The sequence below is a fragment of the Palaemon carinicauda genome, chromosome 6, assembly GCF_036898095.1.
Source record: "Palaemon carinicauda isolate YSFRI2023 chromosome 6, ASM3689809v2, whole genome shotgun sequence".
NCBI classification, from domain to species: Eukaryota; Metazoa; Arthropoda; class Malacostraca; order Decapoda; family Palaemonidae; genus Palaemon; species Palaemon carinicauda.
Genome location: NC_090730.1, coordinates 158,004,255 through 158,029,254, shown reverse-complemented (window position 1 = coordinate 158,029,254; position 25,000 = coordinate 158,004,255). Strand labels below are relative to the sequence as shown.

The window sequence follows — 25,000 nt, the reverse complement described above, 5'->3', positions numbered from 1 at the left end:
TAAATAAAACTATTTGTTGTATTTGTAGGGAAAAAACGAGTCTTTGCTAAGGAAGGATCCAATTATAAATTGTCCTGTTATTCCTTAAAATATGTTATTACACTATAGTGATGGTATCTTATTAAAATGTATAGTGCCTTGACTAACATACTACCTAAATCCATTCATACACACAAAATATTGCAGAGAGAAAAATATAATTTTTCACAAATGCCGAGTGGACGAAATGCAAATTTAAAGATATAAATAACTCATTCATGGTCAATATGCATTAGGGTGATAATATACAGTAGTAGTAGCTTCCACCCCCACCCCCCGTTTTTTACGGGCTGCCCTCTTGCAAAAGCCCGCGACTTCCTTATGGTTGGAAATCTAAAACAACAGCAACAACAACAACAGCAACAACAACAACAACGACAGCTACCAGGTATTAGGGAAGTTTGTCTGATAATCTCTACTGCCGGGCTCAGAGTAGTCATTCGGCGAGATGACAAATAAAGACTATTGTACAGTAGATAGTTATGGGGCATAATATGCAGTAGATTAAGGGCTGATTAGGAATTTTAACAAAATATGAATATGAAGATTTTGGTGCAGTTGGGAGGGACTGGTTTAATGGTTTAAAGGTCACTCGTGAATAGCAAACACAAGGGAGAGTGACTATGACCTATAGCAGCCAGCAGGACAATATATATTCATATGATCAGCACCCAAGTCCGCTCTCCACCCAAACTAGGACCAGGGAAGGCCAGGCAACGGCTGCTGAAGCTCAGCTAGTAGACCAAGAGGATTCCCCAAAACCTACATCCTTAGCTCTAAAGGATAGTAAGATTGTAGACGCTACAAGAAACTATCGAGCTTGAGCATGACTGGGGCGGCAGATCGCCAAGCAGGTACGTTTCCAATTAGCTACCTCAATCCCATGATGGAGGCATATTAGTTCTCAAGTCAAAGAATGAAGGAGCTATCGTTAAATTCATTGTACAAAAGATTCCATGAAATGTACCTCACTAACTTTGAATTTCAGAATTCTGGCAATGGATTTTTTTTAGCAAAAAAAAATTAAATGTAGGCATAAATTTAGAATTAACTTGAAAGGATGAAATTAATTCATAGTTACTTTTAATAGTTTAATCTTATTTAGATTTGTTTTCAACTGATTCTTTGATTTCATAACACAAGATTAAGGTGCTCTGCTTTTTCAGGGCATTTTATCTTACATTATTATTATTATTATTATTATTATTATTATTATTATTATTATTATTAGCTAAGCGACAACTCTAGTTAGAAAAGCATGATGCTATTTTCCCAAGGGTTCCAACAGGGAAAAATAGCCCAGTGAGGGAAGGAAACAAGGAAATAAATAAACTACAAGAGAAGGAATAACAATCAAAATATAATATTTTAAGATCACTAACAGCATTTAATTAGATCTATCATATATAAACTGTAAACATTTCATGAAAACAAGAGGAAGAGAAACAAGATAAAACAGCATGAGAAATCCACTTACCCAAGATATTCACCGATGTTAATAGAAAGGAATTTTAACATTAGTCAAATAATCTACAAAGCTATGAAAATATCAGATCGCATTTTTTTTTTTTTTTTTGAGATTATAATTGAAGAAAAGATTGTATAAATAGAGCTTTCTTTGACTATAACTGTACTTGAATAAAAACATTTTGGAGAGATGACCTAATTATTCTTTGCCTGTGGTGTTAAATGTTTTTTATTTAGCATTTTAGGGATTTTTAAAATATTGGTCAAGTCGTAAAACTAATTTTGCATTTCGATTTTATCACCACTTTCTGCGTCATGAATAATTACTGTACGTGTATTCATACTTTACTGCATATTCGAACATATATTTAGGGCATATTTAAAAAAAAAAAAAAAAAAAAAAAAAACATAAATTGGTAATATACTATTAAAGTTTATTTTTCTTCTGAAATATCTAACACCAAAAAGCGTCATATTTTCCATTTGCTCGTTTTCCGAGTTGTCATAAATCCTTCTTATGGGATTTTATTACACGAAAAGGGGATCTCCAAACATAATTCAACTGGCTGTATCGATTATACAGTATGGAGTATTATAATTTGTATTTATTTTGTAATTTTATTATACCCTTCTTGTTTGCTGATACGTCGTTCAGAAGGTGTAATATATAGTTTAACCATTATTGCATCAACTTGTACACATTTTGCTCCAAAAAGTCTGGATATAAGTTTGGCGTTAATGTGGATTCATAAGAAATTTATATTAATAAATAGACCAACAGAAATCATTTGCTTGTTCTGTAACCAGAAGGATCTGGATCACCAATATGATTCACTACCCTTGGTGACTATAGAGGAAGCTATCTGTATCATTTCACCTCAAACATCTTCCTTGTTGACCTCCTAAAATATTGATCACCACCTCGTTCGATTTAGATTTCATGCTCTTTCGTTTGGCCTTTAAAGATGAATGCTGTTGAAACATCCAGACACCCTGGCTGCTGTTTTGTTTAGAGAAGCCTACATCCGATTCTTCTTTTTGTTGACTTATGTTTGGTGTGATGGACATCAGCGTGGTCTATCGAATCAAAATCTTCGCTCAGGCTTCGTAGTTGTAGATCACTCTTCCTCTTGGAGCGCGTTTTTTAGGTGAAGAGCCTTACAAAACTGATTGCCTTAATGGCATTTACTTTCTCGGAAAAGATGAAGGGAAGGGCTTAGCCATGTACAAAGAGACAGGATTGCCTCTTAAAGATAGAAAGATTATTTACGGCGGAGAAAAAACATTTTAAAGGAGGATTATTACTATTTTCTTTCTAGAATAAGTAGAGGCTTATGGCATGTCAATTCATGGTCTCCTTACTTTTTCGTTCAAATTATTAAAGTTAGCTAAATAAGGAACACGTTGGATATTGTCACCATCAATTGAATATAATCCCCATTTTCATAAAATTTTAAATTTTAATGAAATACTTTATTTCCTCTGTCACAAAAATTTACATTATGGAATTATAACAAAGGAATTTGTCATGTTTTCCAATTTTCTATTTGGAATGAAATCTTGTCTAAGCTTATTTATTTCTTCTTTTTTTTTCTATAGAGAGTCATAGTAACAGTTCTCCACTCAATGTCCTCCTTTCCACGCTTTAGGTTACTCTAGAGTTCTTGAGCTTATTGTAAAAGAAGAAGAATTAGTAAATACCTTTATTGACAGCATAAAAGATGAAAAGCGACATTTGTAGTGTTCAAAGTTCTCTGAAAATTACAAATTTTGTAGCCAAGATATGATTGGCCCTCTAGACCTTCAAATTACATTCCTAAAATAGAAACAAGATTACAAAACCACCTAAAATGAACGTGGCATATCAAGGTGTGGCATTTCAAACCTTCATAGAATTCAGCTTTTCGGAGGCTGACATTTTAGACGAAAATCCTTTGACCAAATGTGAAGGCCGCTTTGAAGCCACGCCCTTTTTCTATCCCTCGTCTCCTATTGGCTAAAGGGACTCTTACGAAAGGAGGTCAGACGAGAGATGACAGGCATTGGGTTCAAAGCCGCCATCTTTAATGTCTGGGTCTCAAAGGTAAATTTTGGAATTGATTAATTTGATCATTTACGTCAAACATGACGTACACATTTTTAGTTATAAATATATCTATGAGAGATATTTTGGATTTTCTAGTTTTGTTATATTTTGTGGATACATCCTTAATAATGACTCATTTGCCAAATCATTTTAATGCAAATTATAATTTGAAAATTATATAATAACTGTGTAATGGGAAACGTATAATTCACAAGTTTTGTAAAGGGAATATTTCTTATTTAAACTTTACATACATACATACATACATACATACATACATACATACATATACCAAGGCACTTCCCCCAATTTTGGGGGGTAGCTGACATCAACAAATGAAATAAACAAAAAGAGGACCTCTACTCTTTACGTTCCTCCCAGCCTGAAATCCATAAACTATCATATATCATGCAAAATTAATTTCACTCTACACGGACATCATTAACAGAGTACGTAAACACGTTATATTTTTTTATGGAAATTTTCTTTATCAGCCGAGAATTGTGAGCTTTGACAGGAAAGATGGAAAAGGGGACATAAAATGCAGGCATGCCTGGATGGAATAGGTATTAGAAGGAAGAGTAATATCGTTTAGATGTAAGATTGCGTTTATGTTTAATGCTTGTGTGGCTTAGTGGGTGTAGGTTTGGATGAGTTGCATTTGTGGATATGTTAAGGGTTTATGTTGTGTGTGTGTGTGTGTGGAGAGAGAGAGAGAGAGAGAGAGAGAGAGAGAGAGAGAGAGAGAGAGAGAGAGAGAGAGAGAGAGAGAGAGAATTATCTTTTTGTTTGCTTTTTTATTTCATTTGTGCATTCATTTTAGGTATTGGTTTTCTCTAAAACCATCATTATAATATATATATATATATATATATATATATATATATATATATATATATATATATGTATGTATATATATTTATATATACACACACACACACACACACACACATATATATATATATATATATATATATATATATATATATATATATATATATATATATTATAAATTATGTATATATATATTATATTATATATATATTATGAATTATAAATATATATTATGAATTATAAATATATATATATATATATATATATATATATATATATATATATATATATATATATATAAATATATATGTATATGTGTGTGCATGTGTCTGTGTATGTATGAATGTATGTTCGCAGTCATGAGATAAACCATACTTTATTATGATTCAGTACATCGTTCTTATCATTTTGGCATGTCACCTTTATCATTCCCCGGCACTGGCAATAAATAAGATTGCAGGAAAAAAACTGGTACAATTCCATAAATCAAAAACAGGATTTACGTACATCCTTTATTTTCTGAAACAGGATACTGTATAGTCATCTCTATATCTCTTTTCTTGTTTTTATTTTAATGAAGATCCACCCCCCCCCCCGCCCCCCCTTCCTAGTACATGTGCCTTTGCCTTTAACCTTCATTCATTCAAGTTTAAATTTCCTCTTCTTTATGAATTCAGTAAGTTATTTCATGTTAGGAAATTCCAAGACACAGTTTCTAGTTATTTATTTATTTTTTAAATTTTTTTTTCCTTCATATACAAAGTCGTTTCTGATAAAAATGTCCCCAAGCCTCCTATTATTTTAGGTATATGATTCGTTAAAGAATAATCTTGAAAGACATTCAGTCCTTTGTAAAAATAACCCTTCTAAAATATTGTTGTTGTTGTTTTAAAATTATTTATTTATAAGTTTGATGTAAATGTTAGGAACATTTCTTCTTTACTTGAGACGTATTTTCTTTGTTTTTCTTTCTGGAAACCTCATTGGAAAGAAGTAATTCAATAATTGTACCATGTCGTCGAATTTGCTTCTTAAGACAAGTGTCAATTTTTTGTTTTTCAAACTTTCACATAACAACCACCGAACGATTTTCTCACATAGTTATGCCTCAATAAATTTTCCTTCTAAATATATCCTTCAGCAGTTTCATTTTAAAAGGTTTTACATAATTTCTCCTTATTTGGAAAATAATTTTTTTCTTATGCTTGACATTTTTTTTTTTTTTTTTGCAACTTTTTCTTTTTAACTTACTTTTCTAATCTATTCTTAAGCTCGGGCTTTTTATCTTCATAATCAATCTTTAAGAAATCAGATGCAATTTGTCGGTAACTGTTAGATAAATAAAACTTTAAGAAATATATATATATACTGTATATATATATATATATATATATATATATATATATATATATATATATATATATATATATATATATATATATATATATATATATATATATATGAATAAATATACTTCATTTAGGTCCTCCCTGTTCTTTGTTCCTTAGCAATGGATTCCGCACATTATACCCGAATTTCAAGAGAAAAATTAAATTGGCCCTAAAAAAAACTGCAAGGGGTTAACATTGGTGCTTTGCCCTTTTTATTATTATTTTGCTTGCAATGTTGCTAAATTGCAATGGAATAGGAACTTATTGCAATTCCAATCGTAAAGTGCTGATTAGAATCGCAGAATACTCCCTATTTTCTGCGCCCAACTATGAAACTTTCTACTTCCTTTTCTTACTAATTACCTCCTGACATTTATTTGAATTTTTCATGGTAACCCACTGCCCTTTTGCCTCGAATGTCATTACCATTGTCCCTTACTGGTTCCCTTCCTCTTCCACTGAAATGGCTTCAATCTTATCATGAACTTTGATAGAACTCTTCAGGGGAATCATGTGTTGGGGGCATAGCAAACTATAATATTCATATTTCACTGCTTTGATTTGAACTTTGCTGGTAACAGTCTACTGTTTACAGTTCTCCACTCTATTAATGCCTTTTCTGATTATATACCGATATTAACTTTTATTCTCTCTGGTTCCTTAACAATTTATCAAATAATTAACGTATGCAACAAGCGGTAGATTTACATGATAAAGAATAATAAGATCTTTCTGACTTTAAATTGAGATTCTATAAGCACTAGCCTCTCGTCCATGTATTCATTTTCATTTGTCTCGTGTTTATCTAATAAATCTGGTAATTATAAAGTTTCATATCAAGTTGAGTGTATTTCCTTTAGATTCATTAACAGTGGGAGATTTTGTCTGTTAAATATTTATTTCACTGACCTTTGAATTCAAATTCCATAAGAGCTTGAGACAAAAGCTTGAAAGTCATATCCATGACACCATCTCATGGATTTTGGTAGACTTCAATAATTGTTGACATTTACTCTTTGTTTTTGCTTATACGGCTGCTAATTATTGTTACTATAAATAGCAGCAGTAGCAGGGGTATAGATAAAGGAATAGATATTAAATGAGTTTTTGCCAACGTTGCGGTTTGATATTAGTTGTAACAGTAACTGTAACCTTAGGAGGGTAAAATTGTCATTGAAATTGTGAACTCATTGGGAGTCTATGGTGGTTTAATGATCCTTCTTAACAACTCTGCTTTGACGTGACATTTTGATAGATGCGTTGACCTTGACATTTCAGGTGATTAAACTCTGTCAAAACCATACTAGAACGATAGAGCGACACAGAACATCTAATACAATTTTTTTTCTTAGATTGAATATTATAAAGGCAGAAAGGCTCGGATGTCGATAGCTGACAGAGAATGTCTCTTTCTATTGGATTTCAACCAATCTTTTGACTTTAGAAGGAGGGTAATATTCTTCCAATATTTTTAAATGTCGGATGTAGTCGAATTAATAAGTCAATGTTTTTTCTATCCGTGGAATCACCCCCACCCCCCACACTTTTTTTTTTTTTTTTTTTTTTTTTTTGAAAGGTTCCAGTGTTTTTTTTTTTGTTTTTTTTTAAAGGTTCCAGGGTGTTTTTTTTTAAAGGTTCCAGTGTTTTTTTTTTTTGTTTTTTTTAAAGGTTCCAGGGTGTTTTTTTTTTTTTTTTTTCTTTTTTTTTTTGAAAGGTTCCAAGGTTCGCCTGTCATGTCACAGTTACTTTAAAAACAGTCACTATATTAACTTAAACATATTCTTATTTTCTTTACACTTGTTGCAATTTGATGATTTACTTCCAGATTCAGGAAGTGCATCTCAGACGCGGCCATTTTGTCAAATCAGTCATGTCAATCAATATAGCATCGAACAGTCTTAAGATTTGAAATAGATATTAGTATTTGAATATATCTCGCATAATGGTTTCACTTGCTATTATATTCTGCAATAACTAAAGCATATTGTATTTTACACACACACACACAATATATATATATCTATATATATATATATATATATATATATATATATATATATATATATATATATAGATATATATATATTTATTTATATATATGTATATATATATATATATATATATATATATATATATATATATATATATATATCAATAAGAAAAATTGTGTGTGTATATATACACATGTGGCACGTGCAGTCCTCAGGGAAAACAAATCAAATAAAGGCAAGATTTTTCCAATCATCAGCACCTTATTTATTTCAATAAGATTTGCATCTTAATATAAGAATGAGAAACTGTTTATCAAACTTTTCCCTGGTGGTCTTGGATGTATCTCAAGTTTTTTTTTTTTTCATCTACATAAATATTATGATTTCCATCTGTTGTAATCTTACTTTTATTCTTATCTTTACTGGTGGCCGACGTGGTAGCGTCCCTGAATGGTTAACGCCAGACTGGGGTTCGAATACCGCTCAAACTCGTTAGTTTCTTTGTTCGCTGGAACCCTTGTGGGCTAAAGATTGGGCTTTGGGGGAGCCTATAGGTCTATCTGCTGAGTCCTCAGCAGCCATTGCCTGGCCCTCCATGGTCCTAGCTTGGGTGTTGAGGGGGCTTAGGTGTTGATCATATGTATATAGGATCAGCCTCTAGGGCATTGTCATGCTTGATAGGGCAGTGTCACTGTCCCTTGCCTCTACCATTCATGAGCGGCCTTTAAAAACCTATAAACTCCCAAATACCTATACGAATTGAGAACCGTCACCCTTAAATCCCAAATACTTACGTTAGTACTTTATCTTAGAGACTTCTATTTACTTTCATTACTTTACTCCTGATGACAATCACTTTTTTTTTTTTTTTTTTACCTGCTAACAAGGTATCACTATGAGTCAATCAACCATTTGCAGACACTTTTTATATAATTAAACTTTGGATCTACACCTATTGCTGTTCTATAACTTCTTTCATCCCTGCTTCCAAAATACTTCTAATTCAATTGGCTAATTGCCATCTACATCTTACATTATGATCACCCACAAATATTGTCTATGTCAGTTTTACTATAAGTTATCTTAAGACGCTGCACACATTTTGTTTTACTCTCAAACCTCTCTCGGCTCGTTAATGTAAAACGGTTTCTTTGCCCCCCACCCCCCACCCCCCACCCCCCAAAAAAATAAACTTATTCATGTGCTATATTTCTTGTCTGAATTAACGCTGCTCCTTCTTTATCAAAGCTTTTCTCTTATATCTCTTCACTTCTTAGCATCTTTGGCAAAAAATTTACTCATCTCAGTACTTACCGATTCTTGGAGTTCTCTCTGCCTATTTTTTTTTCTTTGATAATTATCAAATCGTAAATGTCCACAAAATCAGTATACAAATGCTAATCCACAGCTCTTCCCTCACAACCCTATCAACTATTGTCACCTCATCATTCTCCAGCCTATTAATGGTTGTCCCCATATCCTCACCATTTACTTTCACATTAAAGGGCCACTTTTACCTAGAAAAGTTGTGCCTTTTATATATCTTTCATATTTACTACATTTATATGAGACTGCCTTCTCTACATTCAATCTTTTAAAATCTCTTTAGTTAAATACCTAGTACAGCATTTTTTCTTTCTACGTTTACTCAAATACATCATAATTTCTTTATCTCAAAAACTTTTTCTTAGATTTATTTCTCTCAATTTCTTCCTGGCTATCGTGTCCATCAACTTATTTGCTTGCATATGATTTGCATTCTTCTCATGTATCTGCCTGATATCAAATCTTGCTTTTTTACTTCACTAACTCCTATACCTTTTACTCACCACATACAGCTATATTCTCCCTTTTTCCCATACCCATATCCAAAACTTTTCCTGCCCCACCCATCCCTTGAATTAATATATTTTCTGCTTAAGCAATTTTTTCTGTCTTTCACCCTATCCCATTTTTAATCATCTTATATACCATTTTCCCTTTTCTCATATTAGTGTAGATTATACTGATGACCTTTATAGCCACACTTTGCACTGCTCCTTTCCTGTTGATTCAACTTACTATTTCTTTTTCAAGTAACTTGAAAATTATCAGATATATTTCTTACACCGCCTCTAACGTTCATTATACTTGTCATCTTAGTCTTCCATTTACTCGGTAATTTTTTTTATTATTGCCTCTTTGGCAGTTGTTCACAGTGATATAATCTTCGTGAAAACCTCTTATTTCAAATATTTAAGAACCTATCAAGACACACATCCACAGGGTCACCTTCTTTACCATTCTCTTTAACCAGTTTTTTTTTTTTTTTTTTTTTTGCCCCCACCTCTGCATTATTTATAGATCCCAGAAATGAAAGAAATGATGGCCATCTTGTAAGCTTCTGATGCATCCGTTAAGGGGACGCATCTCCAATTTAAGAATCACTGCTCAAGAAACCACCTTGCCATTACCTCTTTATTATTTTTTTTTTTTTTTTTGTCATATACATTTGCATTTAAATCAGCTAGCACAACTAGCATTTCTTGTGCTCCAAGGCCAGATAGTAACAGATTCAAACTCTTGGAGTCTTTCTTTCTCTTTCAGGAGTTTGAATCTGTTACTATCTGGACTTTGAGTCTTTCTGTCTCTTTCTCGACGTCAATGACCTTAGATGTCAGGATGCCAGATCACTGATAATCAATTTCTTTCTCTTTCATACTTTTCCACTCATGGGTTATTTTCCATCATTATCCCAACTTTTACCCTAATACAATATAGCATGCTACTTAACAATACTTAGGATACCATCCAGTATGTCTGAAGAAATAGAGAAGTGTTTGAAGGTTAGGAATTCAAAGGTTGGATGAGAGAGAGAGAGAGAGAGAGAGAGAGAGAGAGAGAGAGAGAGAGAGAGAGAGAGAGAGAGAGAGAGAGAGATTACCACTCACTGATTTTACATAATAATGATACCTGTAGGATTGCTTTGTATATGTTTTTCTAAAGAGAGAGAGAGAGAGAGAGAGAGAGAGAGAGAGAGAGAGAGAGAGAGAGAGAGAGAGAGAGAGAGAGAGAGAGATATTACCACACACTGATTACACATATTAATGATACCTGCAGGATTGCTTTTTATCTGTTTTTTCACCTTACTAGCATAGTTACGTCTCAGGATAAAGGTTAAAAAAACATTTTTTAGTCTGTAGTTTATTTGATTATCTCTGCATATATACAAAAAGTGCATGAGTTTGGTTACATATTTACATGTATAGTACGAGCTACTGATATATCATTAGGTCCTAAGCATTTGTAGTTGTTTTCAAAAAAATGTGACATCCTATTGTTAATCTTATCTACAACAGACTTATACCCTATGTGATTGTAACTTTAGAAAAATAAAGTATTTATATCCAATTAATATGTACCGTATTCTAATTTGTATATAACCAGGTTTAACCTCTGTACGTGTATTGTACCTGTTTAGGGCGGAGATTGAAGAACTCTTTCCGTTTACATAACTCGTATTTAATAGTTTTTTAAGGAATAAATGAACAGGTATAATAACATGTTAATAACTTACAAAAAATTTAATTATTATAAAGACATTTTTAACAAATTTACATTTGAACACAAAAAAATCAAAATAGATGTCTGAAAAGAAGAGACGAAGATCAGTGCTTAAATTTATTCTTCACACAATTGATTACAGGCAATCTATCTGTATTCCTTTTAAAGTCAGGCCAAGATATACGTATGTATTAAATTAAGGAGTTAATGAATTAATAAGTTTTGAGAGCATGAAAATAAGATTCGAACCAATAGAAAATAAGGGATTGTAATCGTATTCCTATAATAAGCTTTGACTTATTCTTTCCGTCAATTTGACAAAACTCTTTATTGCAATTTGACAAATAGGGACTTAGAGAATAAAAATTATCCATCAAATTAAGGCTAATTATCTTATATTTTTTATTCATATTATGAAAATTGTTTTTATTAAAAAAAAAAAAGAATGATAAATTCGGTATGCTTATAGTAACAATTTTATAAGTATACCCTGTATTAATGCGTAGAAAACGTTAAGAATATTTGCCGTAGAAAATGTTTACGTGAATATTATAATGCAAATTACATTTATAATTAAATTTCTATATCATATGTATATTGGACAGGTAATTATGTAAGGATAGAATCAATACCGTATATCAACACCATATATAAACTCCACCATTTGTAATATTAACCATCATGAAACGAAAATTTCCAAGGAGTAAGCTAACCAACCGAATTCATCGATTGCCATACGGCATGTAGTGAGATCATAACCTGAATTATGAAACATATATCACATATTGTGCTTCTGAGGCAGAATTGATAAGTAATAAATGATTCCTCTAAACTAGGCAGCAATACAAGAGCTTTTTCCATCTACAAATCAAAGGAAAATGTCAATATCCTTGAATAATTCAATGGTGATCCTTCCCGTCGTCGAGAAACTATTTTCACGCTGATTTATATCGCTGATTTTCGGAGAACTTTTTCTTTTGTTTCAATGCTGGAGACTGGCGAGACAGGAGGAGAGACAGACTTTGACAGACTATATCATGAATACCTTAATTGATATAATTTTTTTTTTTTTTAAATATAGATAGGTAGAAATCAATGTCAATTTTTTTATATATGAATATGTATTAATAAATGTCAAATGTTTTTTAATATATAAGGTAGTAATCAATATCAAATAATTTTAGAATATAAAAACTGGATTGCAAAGAGCGGCCAGTAGGAGAGACAGACTTTTAAAAACTATATCATAAAAACATTAATTTATATAAAATGTTTTTAATATATAAATTGGTAGTAATCAATTTCAAATTTTTATATAAATGTATTAATAAGTGTCAAATGATTTTTTTTTTTTATAAATAAGATAGTAATCAATATAAAATATTTTCAGAATATAAATACTGGACTGCGAAGGGCGGCCAGTAGGAGAGACAGAATTTCACAAATTATATCATGAAAGTAGTAACTAATATCAAATGATTTTTATATATAAATAGGTAGTAATCCATAAAAAATATTTCAATATACAAATAAGCAGTAATTAGTAAAAAAAAATTTAATATATAAATAGGTAGTAATAAATATCAATTGTTTTTAATATAGAAATAAGTATTAATAATTTTCAAATGTTTTCAATATATGAATAGGTAGTAATCAATATCATATGTTTTAATATATAAATAGGTAATAATTGATATCAAATGTTTTTAGTATATAAATAAGTTAGAAAATTATATAATCAAAATTACATCTTATACCTTAGATTTATATGAGCACGGTCAGTAGCTTATTCAAGAAAAGATAATAAAGGATATTTAAATTCAAAGTAACAAAATATTTTTTAATATATTTTCTTCTGGAAACAATTGAAAGACAATTGAATGAATTGAGTAGCCAATTAAAAAGTTTGAGTAAAGATATTGTGTATATATATAAATATATATAAATATATATATGAATATAATATATATATATATGTATATATATATATATGTATATATATATATGTATATGTATATATATATATATGTATATATATATATATAAATATATATATATATATATATATATATATATATTTATAATATGTATATATATATATGTATATGTATATATATATATATATATATATATATATATATATATATATATATATATATTTATATGTATATATATATATATATATATATTTATATGTATATATATATATATTTATATGTATATATATATGTATGTATGTATGTATGTATATATATATATATATATATATATATACATATATATATATATATATATATATATATATATATATATTACATACATATGCATAATTTATATAATTAATCATTCAACTTTCTGCTTCCCTTCGGATTCGCCAACTTTTTTTTCCGGGGAACTCACAGTACAAGGGAAAACCTCTCTAGGAATTCACAATTTTCATATTCTCCTTTGTACTGACAGCTTAACAAGTTCCTTATATATATTAAATACAATTCAAAATCAGTTAATGCTTGAAAGCCAATTAGTTCAGTCCACCGTAATTATATAAATTTAGATTTATTGCATGTTGCGGAAGAGATTGAATTCCATTGGCCTTTGGACATGTATGTACATACATACAGGCATGTATTAATGTTTATACATGGGTTTCTTTTACAGAATGATATTTCTAATGATTTCAAAAGTTTTTTACTTTTGATTATTATTTAATTTTTATGTAAAAATCTATCTTGACTTACTAACTTTATTATTGAAAAAACATGCTAGACATAAAGTAAAATTACTTTATCCAGGTTTAGCACGGAAATAACCAATATTCATTATTATCCGTAATGCAAAGATCGGAAAATCATATTACAAATACTATATCAAACTGAGTTTGTGTATTCAGTATATTAAGACTTTCATGATAAATATGTCTGCCTCTCCATCTAGCATTCTATTTTTATAAGCATGATAGTATATCAAATTTTGTTAGAGAGAGAGAGAGAGAGAGAGAGAGAGAGAGAGAGAGAGAGAGAGAGAGAGAGAGAGAGAGAGAGAGAGAGAGAGAGAGAGAGAGGTTTTACATTTTGTAGGAAAGATTAGCCAACTCAACTGATTCCATTTATTTCGTGAAACAGTTTAGCCTGCGTTCCCGTTATCGTCAAAATTGTTGTTTTTTTCTGAAATCGGATTTTTTAGAAATTGTGATACACATAAAAAGTTATATTTCATCTTTAATATGCTTCCACATGCTGCATATCTGATATTTTCTTCCATTTACTTTCCAAAAGTTTTCCATATACAATTCCTGAATATTTTCTATTTTGCTTTTCTACGCCCAAGTAAAACATGATTAACTTGTTACCACGCTACATACACAAAAGAAATCCATTCCAATACATAAAGTAGGCACATCCGAAGGCACCTATTTATTTCTATTTCTATTATCTAATATTATTACAAATGTCTTGCGATTGAGACAGACCTTTATATGCGACTATAGTCGCCGCAGTGATTCCTGGTGAAAAAAGCCCCACCCCCTGATGACGTCATAGCCAATCATGTTGTCTCCTTATAAGTAAGGGGATGTATTGTGACCGCTGCTAACGTGGAAGACAACGTGATTGGCTATGACGTCATCAGGGGGTGGGGCTATTTTGCCCGGAATCTTTGCAGCGACTATAAGTCTTCTGCAAGGTGAGATTTCTTGGCTTACAAGCATGCATAGGAAACAGTCCATGGATTGTGGGAAACCCTTACTGATTGTCCTTCAGCCTTAAGATTAAAAACACTGAACAATGGAGTATAGGATAGATAATTAGTCATTGTACTTGTTCAACCTACTTCTTGTGTTTCTTTTATAGTGTACGTATAATGAGTGCACATTTATGGATGATATTTGATGTGTCAATTGCATTTTGTTATCAGGATGAGTCTTAAGTTCTAGGTTTAGTGATGCTAAAATAGGCTAGGCTTCTCTCTTCCATCGCGTAATTCTTAAATGCCCTCAGCCAATCACAGCTCCGCTTTGCCGGGCTTAATAAATAACCTCCCTGTGATTACAACGTAGATATTGGAGGTAGTTATTTAACTTTATTAGTTTGTTTCATTTATTAAGAGTAATTGGTGTTATTTGTAACCCTTGATTCTCGCTCTGTTTACTTAACTTATTTATTTATTCAGTTTATATATTACTTCTTATTTACCTTCATTGGTCACAGTTATTAAGGCCTCCCATTTTTTCTGATCTTGAGTTTTATTTATAATGGAGATATGGCATTATATGAGCATTATGGTCTTAACAAGCTTTCATGAGCATTTAAGAATTACGTTCTAGAAGGCTACTAGTTTTAAAGTAGATAATTTTGATTAAATTTGCTACTATTATTGATAGTCCCCACCCGTCGCAAAGAGACTTATCGGAACCGCATGTAAAGATATTTAGATTACTATTTCTTTTTTTTATATTTTTTTCTACAGAAAATTTAAAGTTAAATGCTACTTGTTGCCTCCATTTTCTTGTATTTTTTTTTTATGAAAGGATACTGTTCTAGTTGTCACGTTATTAAGTCCTTTTTTCGCAATGTAAACTACTTCAGAGGTTTTGTGCATATGGAATTAGATGTGGAATGTGGTTACATACTGTATATATATATATATATATATATATATATATATATATATATATATATATATATATATATATATGTATATGTATATATATACATATATATATATACATATATATATATATATATACATATATATATACATATATATATATATTTATATATATATATATATATATATATATATATAATATATATATATATATATATATATATACGAGCAGTATGCCCTATTCCACTTGAAAAGCCAGTTATATCACATACACGAGTTCTTTCAGTTTACTATAAATCATCAAAATACATTTACTGTACTATAGAACAGGAGTTTAGTAAACATTGGTTACAATATTATAAATCATATAAGATATATAATTCGTATGAAATAAGGAAGCAATACACCAAACCGCAAAAGGCAGTTAGTGTCATTTACTCTACCTAAAAAAGAAATTATTTCACCTATAGGTAAATATTAAGCGATTCCATCTTAACTTCCTTAAGTTACTCTACGGTTAAATGGTTATTCAGATATCGATTGCGTAAAGTTAGCAATCTATTCTTTTTTTAATTCTATATCTATTTTGAATCACATGGTGACGAAAGGATTAGGTTCATACTATTCTAACGGAACAGAAACATTGGTGATCGATACAAGTGCTGATTATGTTGGTGGACACTTTATTTAGTTGCCGTCGCTGTTTCACGGTTTGTGCAAAGCGAGGAGAAGGTTCGATCCACTCTGGTCTAGATTTGGTTGAAGGCACCAACTGAGGTGGATGGTGGAGGTCTACAATTATATTCGCTGCAAATATTCCAGGCGAAATAAGCCCCACCCCCTGATGACGTCATAACCAATCACGTTGTCTCCCACGTTAGCAGCGGCAGGAGACAACGGGATTGGCCATGACGTCATCAAGGGGTGGGGCTTATTTCGCTCAGAATCTCGCTACGACTTTAGGTTGGTGTTGGTAATAGGAGACTGGTTGGTAGGTTTTTTTTAGAAATAGGTTTTAGAGGAGAGCATAACAAAATGGACTCGGGTACAGGTTGTGAGGTGGTTGTGGTTGCTTAGCAGCTTTCTGGCTGGGTGAGGAGGCATCATATCAAAAAAGGTTGTTTGAGGAAACGTGGCGGTTGCTTGTGAAGGTTGTTATACATGTTCTGTTTTAAGGGACGGCCCTTGTCCACGTCAAGGACAGTGATGGTCACTGTGAAAGGAAACAAAAGGTAATATACATTATTCTAAAGGACAAAAAGGTTGTTACGGCGGTAAGTACATAAATAGAATTACTATGCACAAAAGATTTAAATGTGTGAGCTAGTCTACGTGTGCATATTTAATTGTAAGGTTTGATTAATGCAATTATATATTTTGGTTATTTTTTTACAGATGTAACAGTTAAAATATGCCTAATTAATCTTACATTTGCATTTGTTATACCACCTGGGTATTTACAAACATAAAGCTCTCTTATGAAGTATTTTTCAGGACATTTTCCCAATTATGTGCTTCAAACAAAACAGCAAAGCTGAATATACAGCTATGTGTCTTTACCTTTGAATTAAAACAACTCCAATATATTTTACTGTGAAAAAAATTTAAACTATGAAATCGATACAAAGAAAGGTGAATGTGCAACACAAAGGTCATTCCATATTTTGTTATTGATACACAATACAGACATGCGTTTCAGAATATAATAATCAGATAGAGAAATATAAAAACAAGACAGACAAGATGAGACGAAACCAGATGCTTAGAAAATCCCCGGGGCCATAAGATCACTGCTGGGGAAGCGTGCTTTGGTGCCCAGCGCTACAGTTCAACAGAGGAGGAGAGTTATCATAGGTTTGCGAACACGGTGGGGACATGGAAGCGGCCACATTAGACGATGGCAAGATAGAAGTCGCTGGTTTTGGAGGCAACAGACAAGCAGGAGAATCGCACGGAGTCGGAGGAGAAAGGATGATAGAATAGTGTGGTGGTCCCGGGCATTCCTCGGAAGGGAGTATGATAGAGCGGCGTGGATAGGCCATCCCCGAAGTGGTGGGAAGGCCCAGTGTTGGAGGACACGAGCGACTGAAAGGAGGACTGAACGAGACCAAGTTGGGTAGGAACTCGAGGTCTTTAAGCCATAAACGGCTTGACCATCGAGCTTTGGCTGGAGGGCGAACCTGGGTGGCTGCTTTTGGTGGCCATTCTGAAGATGCACTCGCCGATGATGAAGACGGCAGCGATGCAGAAACCTGAAATAAAAAAAAAAAAAAAAAAAAAAAAAAAACACATAATTATTATATGATTTCTATGATTTCTGAAAAAAAACTTTCTTTCCTTATTGACTTCATCATGCAATTGAATAACTCGAGAGAGAGAGAGAGAGAGAGAGAGAGAGAGAGAGAGAGAGAGAGAGAGAGAGAGAGAGAGAGAGAGAGAGAGAGAGAGAGAGAGAGAATGTTGCAAAAAAAATTCTGATTATTTATTGAGTTAATTGAAAATAAAAATAAAATTAAAATAAGAAATTGAGTATGTGGGGAAGTCGGAAATATTGGAAAGAATTTGTTGAATTCGAATTAACGCTAGAAATGACGTAAAAACAGCAAAGGTTTTTGTTACATAAGCTTATTCTATAAAAATAATAGAAAATAAGCTTCAGTGAGAGCTGATACAGAATAACTAATCCAAAAAAAAAAAAAAACTTGTGGAAAAAATCCAGTATTTACCAGGTGAAAAAATAGCTCGTTTTTATATATGAGAGTAGTTGAAGATTGTAACTTAGATCATGAACAAAATTCTAGAAAAAAACGTAAATGGTTCGTTTCTATATATGAGAGCAATTCCTGTACTTACCAAGGAAGAGCAAGAAAAATGAACCCTGCATATCGGAGAGCGATACAGTTCGAGTGGCATCTCCGCCTCCGTACGCCGTGGAGGAGCACTTGTCCTTCTTCGGCCAGAAGTCCTTCTGCCATTTCTGGATCAAGCCTCCCGTCTGCATCTTCTTGATTCTGAAGATGAGATGTAACAGGAGTTAATCTCCGTTGACATTTACTCTCAATCCTGCGAAGTCTTGTTCTTAGTTTTAATACAGGTGACAGGTTAACTTCGACTTTCTGTATGTATCGATATTATTACACGGGAACAAAAAGACTGAAGATATTAAGGCTTACAAGTGGAAACTGGAGACTTTCTTGTTTTCTAAGTTCTTCGATAATGTGGATTTGACAATAAATGAGCAATATGCGGTCTGAAATCCTGAATGCCTTAGAATTTATAGGATAAATGACCTATGAAAGGTCCTGTACAGAGTATGGTTCCTATGTAGTATATAACCGAAAGCAGCCTTTAAAGTAAGTACAACCTCTTTGGTTATTGTACTGTTTACTGTCAACATGCACTTGTTGGTAACTTCATTAACCATGATTGAATGTCTGTTACGAGTAAATACAAGATTTGTAGTATACAATAGAAGATAAGCTATTAGGAAGAGAGATGAGGACAGACAAACTGTGCATCATGGGAACAACAGATAGTGTCACCAATACTGATTAATGTTGTTATATTATATAACTGAAAGTAATTGGATTAATCTAATGGCATACATAAGAAACTATACTTGAAAATACAAATTAAATTATACATAAAATACATATGATAATACTGAATACTGGTACATACATACATATACCAAGGCCCTTCCCCCAATTTTGGGGGGTAGCCGACATCAACAAAGAAACAAAAACAAAAAAGGGACCTCTACTCTGGTACATGTAAAATTAATCTTTTCATGTACCTACACTATCCTTTGAACTCTTGTCCAGAGTCTTAAACAGATAGTGTAAGACTAATGACGGCTTAGCTTCGTCTGTATATTTAATGTATCGATATTATCGTTAGAGTGGTGCTACAATCTCTTTGTTTATTGAAATGTTATCGTCAACGTCATTCAAGTCAGTTGGATCTAAATATGAGGTGCAAACTTACTCTGTGTTGAACATGTCGATGTAAGGACTGTCTCTGGGAACAGCCAAGGCTACGTTTTCGTAATAGAATTCTTCACGTCCTGTAAAGAAAAAGGGTCCAGTTTTAAGTAATTGCAGTTATTATTATTATTATTATTATTATTATTATTATTATTATTATTATTATTATTATTATTATTATTACTAGCCAAGCTATAACCCTGATTATGAAAACAGAAAAAAAAATAAATATTTAAACATATGAGAGGGAAAATAGACATTCTTCCATAATCTCGAGATATATCTAAAACTGGCAACAGTCCTTTTAAGTCTGCAATTTAAGACTGGCAAACGAGGTAGCCAGTTACTTTAAAAAAATGGTTGATATTCTTGACATTCTGAGTGACATAAATATGTATTCAAACAAGGTGATTTTGGTGGTATTCGGGATTTCCAGAAGATATGTGTCAAGTTACTGAGTCTGGAATGCAGAGGATGGTTGAGAAAGTGACACTTTCGCACAGTAGGGAACCACTTTAAAGCAATATCCTAAATAATATCTATAGAACCGGCAAAAAAAATGACTATCAGATTAACGAAGTGATTCAAGCTGGAATGATTTCAAGAACTGTGAACGGCAAGCCTCGACAGATATGGGAACAATGCGCAGAAACAGATAGGTTCATCATGTATCTGATGGGGTTATCTATTAAGAAAACGATATGAATACTCCAAACTTCCCATGATGAGGTCCAACTAAAACTGTTTAAATTTGATTATAGAGAGACGCGTGGGATTGTTTCCAAATTTTCTAATTTTCTTGTGATAGGAAAAAGGAATGTGCCTAGACATTCAAAGAAATCATTCCTAAAGCATTAAATTGTCTGTTCCTCACATGGATACTGCTGTACTGTATACAGGGTAACAATAATTGTAAAATATTAAGGGAAAAAAAGAGCTTAAAAACATAGCTGAGAGAAAGAGGAATTGTAAAGGGTGGATTTATAAGTGAGCCCTTTGAAAGGTTAACAGGGTTTTTATCCACACCGTGTTAAAAGCATTAGAGATTTCGATGGAAAATACTCAAAGGGTTATAAATTTAGGATAAATGAATGATATCAAATCACAAGTTGATCACGATTTATGGTGACAACTGACAGGACAGAAAATTTAAATATCTTTAGGAGAGCATTTGAAGAGTTTCCAAAGAGAGTGATTGCACAGGTTGCAAAGATTCTTGGTTATGCCATTGCTATTGTACGCGACCCGTCAAAAATTACATAAATATTTAGATGGAAAGGCCTATGCACACAAGCACGCACACACACAGATTCACCCTTTACCCCCTCCCCCTTCCTAACTTCAACTCGGCAGTTTCGGCAATTTGTGGGAGAGTGTTGTTCCCTTCTCACCAGGGTTCGACTACGCCCTTTCTCCGTACCTGAGGGATGGTGGGAGACCGTGAAGTCACACGTATGGCAATGCCAGTGAGCGTGATCGGATATATATATATATAATATGTATATTATATATATATATATATATATATATATATATATATATATGTATATATACATGTATATATATACCTATATATACATGTGTATACATATATATATGTATGTATATATATATATATATATATATATATATATATATATATATATATACAGTATATATATATATATATATATATATATATATATATATATATATATATATATATATATATATATATATATGTATATATTACAAGCTAGGTTATAACCCTAGTTGGAAAAGTAAGATGCCATAAGCCCAAGGACTCCAACAGGGGAAAGTAGCCAAGTAAGGAAAGGGAACAAGGAAATGAATAAACTATATATATATATATATATATATATATATATATATATATATATATATATATATATATATATTTATATATATATATATATATATATTTTATTCATTTCCTTGTTCCCTTTCCTCACTGGGCTACTTTCCCCTGTTGGAGCCCTTGGGCTTATGGCATCTTACTTTTCCAACTAGGGTTATATCTCGCGCTGGTGCTATTGGTCAGGTCAAGCTAGTAACTACAATTTCCCATGTATAATAAAGACCAATGTCTTGTTATCTATCTATCTATCTATCTATCTATCTATATATATATATATATATATATATATATATATATATATAGATAGATAGATAGATAGATAACAAGGCATTGGTCTTTATTATACATGGGAAATTGTAGTTACTAGCTTGACCTGACCAATAGCACCAGCGCGGGATCTTACTCGTTCAAGTTTCTCATAGGCCTTGCGAAAGTACATAAGAATTATCCCTATTAGATAAATACTTTAGATGTAGGTGAGAAAGTTTTCAGTCATAGGACGGGAAAATAAGTCTTCAGAGATCCATAATTCTGAGATTCAGAAAGGAGAATAATTATTGAATAAGGATATTTGAATTTAGTGAGAGTTGGTGATCAACTAGGAGTGGCTGAGGGAAAGCCGTTGTATATTTTGTATATGTGAATTTTTGTCATATGCGCAAATATCTTCAAGGTATCATAGTAATTGCCTTTTCTATACGTAAGTGCACATTGTTGCTCGCATATTCATATAAATAAGAAATGCTTATAAACTAGATATATTTATTATTTAAAAACATATTTAGATAGATAGTAAAAATTTCAATTGTAAATACACTACATGTAAAATAAAAAAAAATATTTATGTAAATATACTATAATGTATATATGTTAAAAACTGTAAGACTGTAAATGTGTATTTCATAATAAAAGATAAAAAATAAAAGATATAAAATAAAACTGTTTTTTTAGTATTTGGATATACGTTAGCTGGAAAGTACTGTTATGTAATCTGAAGCGCTTCTCTTTACCGATTTATTTTTAAGTTCACACAATAAGCAATATGGTACGTAATCGTTAGTGCCATGCAAGTTAATTTGTATCATTTTAGTGTAATGGACAATTTATTCACTGCTCTAAATAGATCGCACATTTCAGCTACTTTTCTCAAGTATTTTAAGTACTCGAAACAATGGTTTTACCTGTTGTGATCGTGGCTATTTGTTTTGTGAAAATTAGATGACCCATTACAAAAGCAACTGGCTTCCCTCCTAACTCTATCAAAGATATCATCCTAAAGCATTAATTTTATAGATTTTGTAAAGGGGAAAAAACATAGATCGAAGAAAAAGTTCCTTCCCTGCCAATTTTCACAATCAAAAGAAAACACAGGTACACACTCAAATAAACAAGAATTCCTGGTACACCTTGCACTGGGGAAGAGCACCCAGTCACGTCCTTACTGCTTGGCGAGTTCTTGTGTTCAGCCCATCCCACCACCTCTTCTTGCTTTTTCCTTACTCACCGCAAAGGGCGAGTGTGACAGGGTGCATTTATTATTATTATTACTTGCTAAGCTACAACGCTAGTTGGAAAAGCAGGATGCTATAAGCCCAGGGGCCCCCACAAGGAAAATAGCCCAGTCTTCTTCTTCTTCTTTGTCTACATCTTTTCCCACTTCTATGTGGGGTCGATGTTTCTGGTCAGCTTTCTCCAGGTACCTCTGTCCCACACTTCATCACCGGTTAATCGCTGGTGGGGGGGGGGGGGGGGCAAGCCAGTCTCAACTTGGTGCCGGTCCCAAGCCCGGGTAAATGGGGAGGGTTGGCGGCAGGAAAGGCATCCGGCCATGAAAAATAAGCCAAAACAACTATGGTCATTGAGTATAATCAGAAGGAAAATAGCCCAGTGAGGAAAGGAAACAGGGAAAAATAAAAGATTTTATAACAGTAACAACATTAAAATAAATATTTTCTATATAAACTTTAAAAACTTTAACAAAACAAGGAGAAGAGAAATTAGATAGAATAGTGTGCCCAAGTGCACCCTAAAGCAAGAGAACTCTAACCCAAGACAGTGGAAGACCATGATACAGAGGCTATGGCACTGCATTTCTTCAGATCAGGGTGTACCAGGGACCCCTGCGTCCAACCGTACATATAATAAACCAACTAACCAAGTGAAAAGTCGCAAGTATCCGTCTTCTTGAATTCGTCTTTCATGATGAACAGGAGGTTTGTCTTCCACTCAAGATAGGCGTGGTCGGTCGTTCGCACACGGTCGTACAGGGCCATCTGGTTGTTCGGGTCTTCCTTCTCTGCATATTCGCCGATTTTGGCGAATTTTCCTTCGGCCTCCTGTTTTGTAGTAGCCAAGTAGAAATAAGTTAAGTCATACCAAAAATATTAATGTAGATACTATATATAGTGGAATGATCTTCCTAATCGGGTAGTTGAATCTGTAGAATTCGAAAAGTTCAAACTCGCAGCAAATGTTTTTATATTGAAAAGGGTTGCATAAGTGCTTTTATAGTTTATAGATTATATATGTTTTAATGTTGTTAATGTTTTTAAAGTATTTTATTTCAATTTTCAATACTTCTTATATCGTTTATTTAATTCCTTATTTCCTTTCCTCACTGGGGTATTTTTCCCTGTTGGAGCCCTTGGGCTTACAGCATCTTGCTTTTTCAACTAGGGTTGTAGCTTGGCTAGTAATAATAATACTAATAATAGAAAGGAAAAGGGGTAACTCTAGTCATGGCGTTGTAGTATATTATTATAAAGGGATGACAAAGTACGTGTTTTTTTATTTTTGTTTTATCAAGATTAACACTACCATCGATTATAATTAATTAATTTCTTTACACTTTGATTTTTTAGAATATGTCAGAAATTTTGTGGTGATTTCTGTGTAGTAGCTAACGCACTTTAGAATCTCGTACTTGTGTGTTTTTAATAAATGCTTATGAATGTCGATATTACCAGTAGGCCGCAGTAACCTAAAAAACTGTGAACTTTTTATACATCCACTGCACACACACACACACACACACACACACACACACACACACACACATATATATATATATATATATATATATATATATATATATACATACATATATGTACACGCACACACACATATATGTATATATATATATATATATATATATATATATATATATATATATATATATATATATATATGTATATATATAT

The 25,000-nt window shown here is 32.2% G+C and overlaps 1 protein-coding gene across 1 annotated transcript in view; it reads right to left on the bottom strand.

Moving 5' to 3' along the window:
* Positions 1–17,308: 17,308 nt before the first annotated feature.
* LOC137642246 (ionotropic receptor 93a-like) overlaps positions 17,309–25,000 on the bottom strand; it is a 115,002-nt gene continuing 107,310 nt past the window's right edge. The window contains exons 16-19 of the mRNA XM_068374776.1: positions 23,956–24,136; positions 19,944–20,022; positions 18,810–18,967; positions 17,309–18,208 (exon numbers count right to left, since the gene is read on the bottom strand). Coding sequence (XP_068230877.1) covers positions 18,090–18,208; positions 18,810–18,967; positions 19,944–20,022; positions 23,956–24,136 — 537 coding nt within the window. The 3' untranslated portion in view covers positions 17,309–18,089. The remainder of the gene's footprint in view (positions 18,209–18,809; positions 18,968–19,943; positions 20,023–23,955; positions 24,137–25,000) is intronic.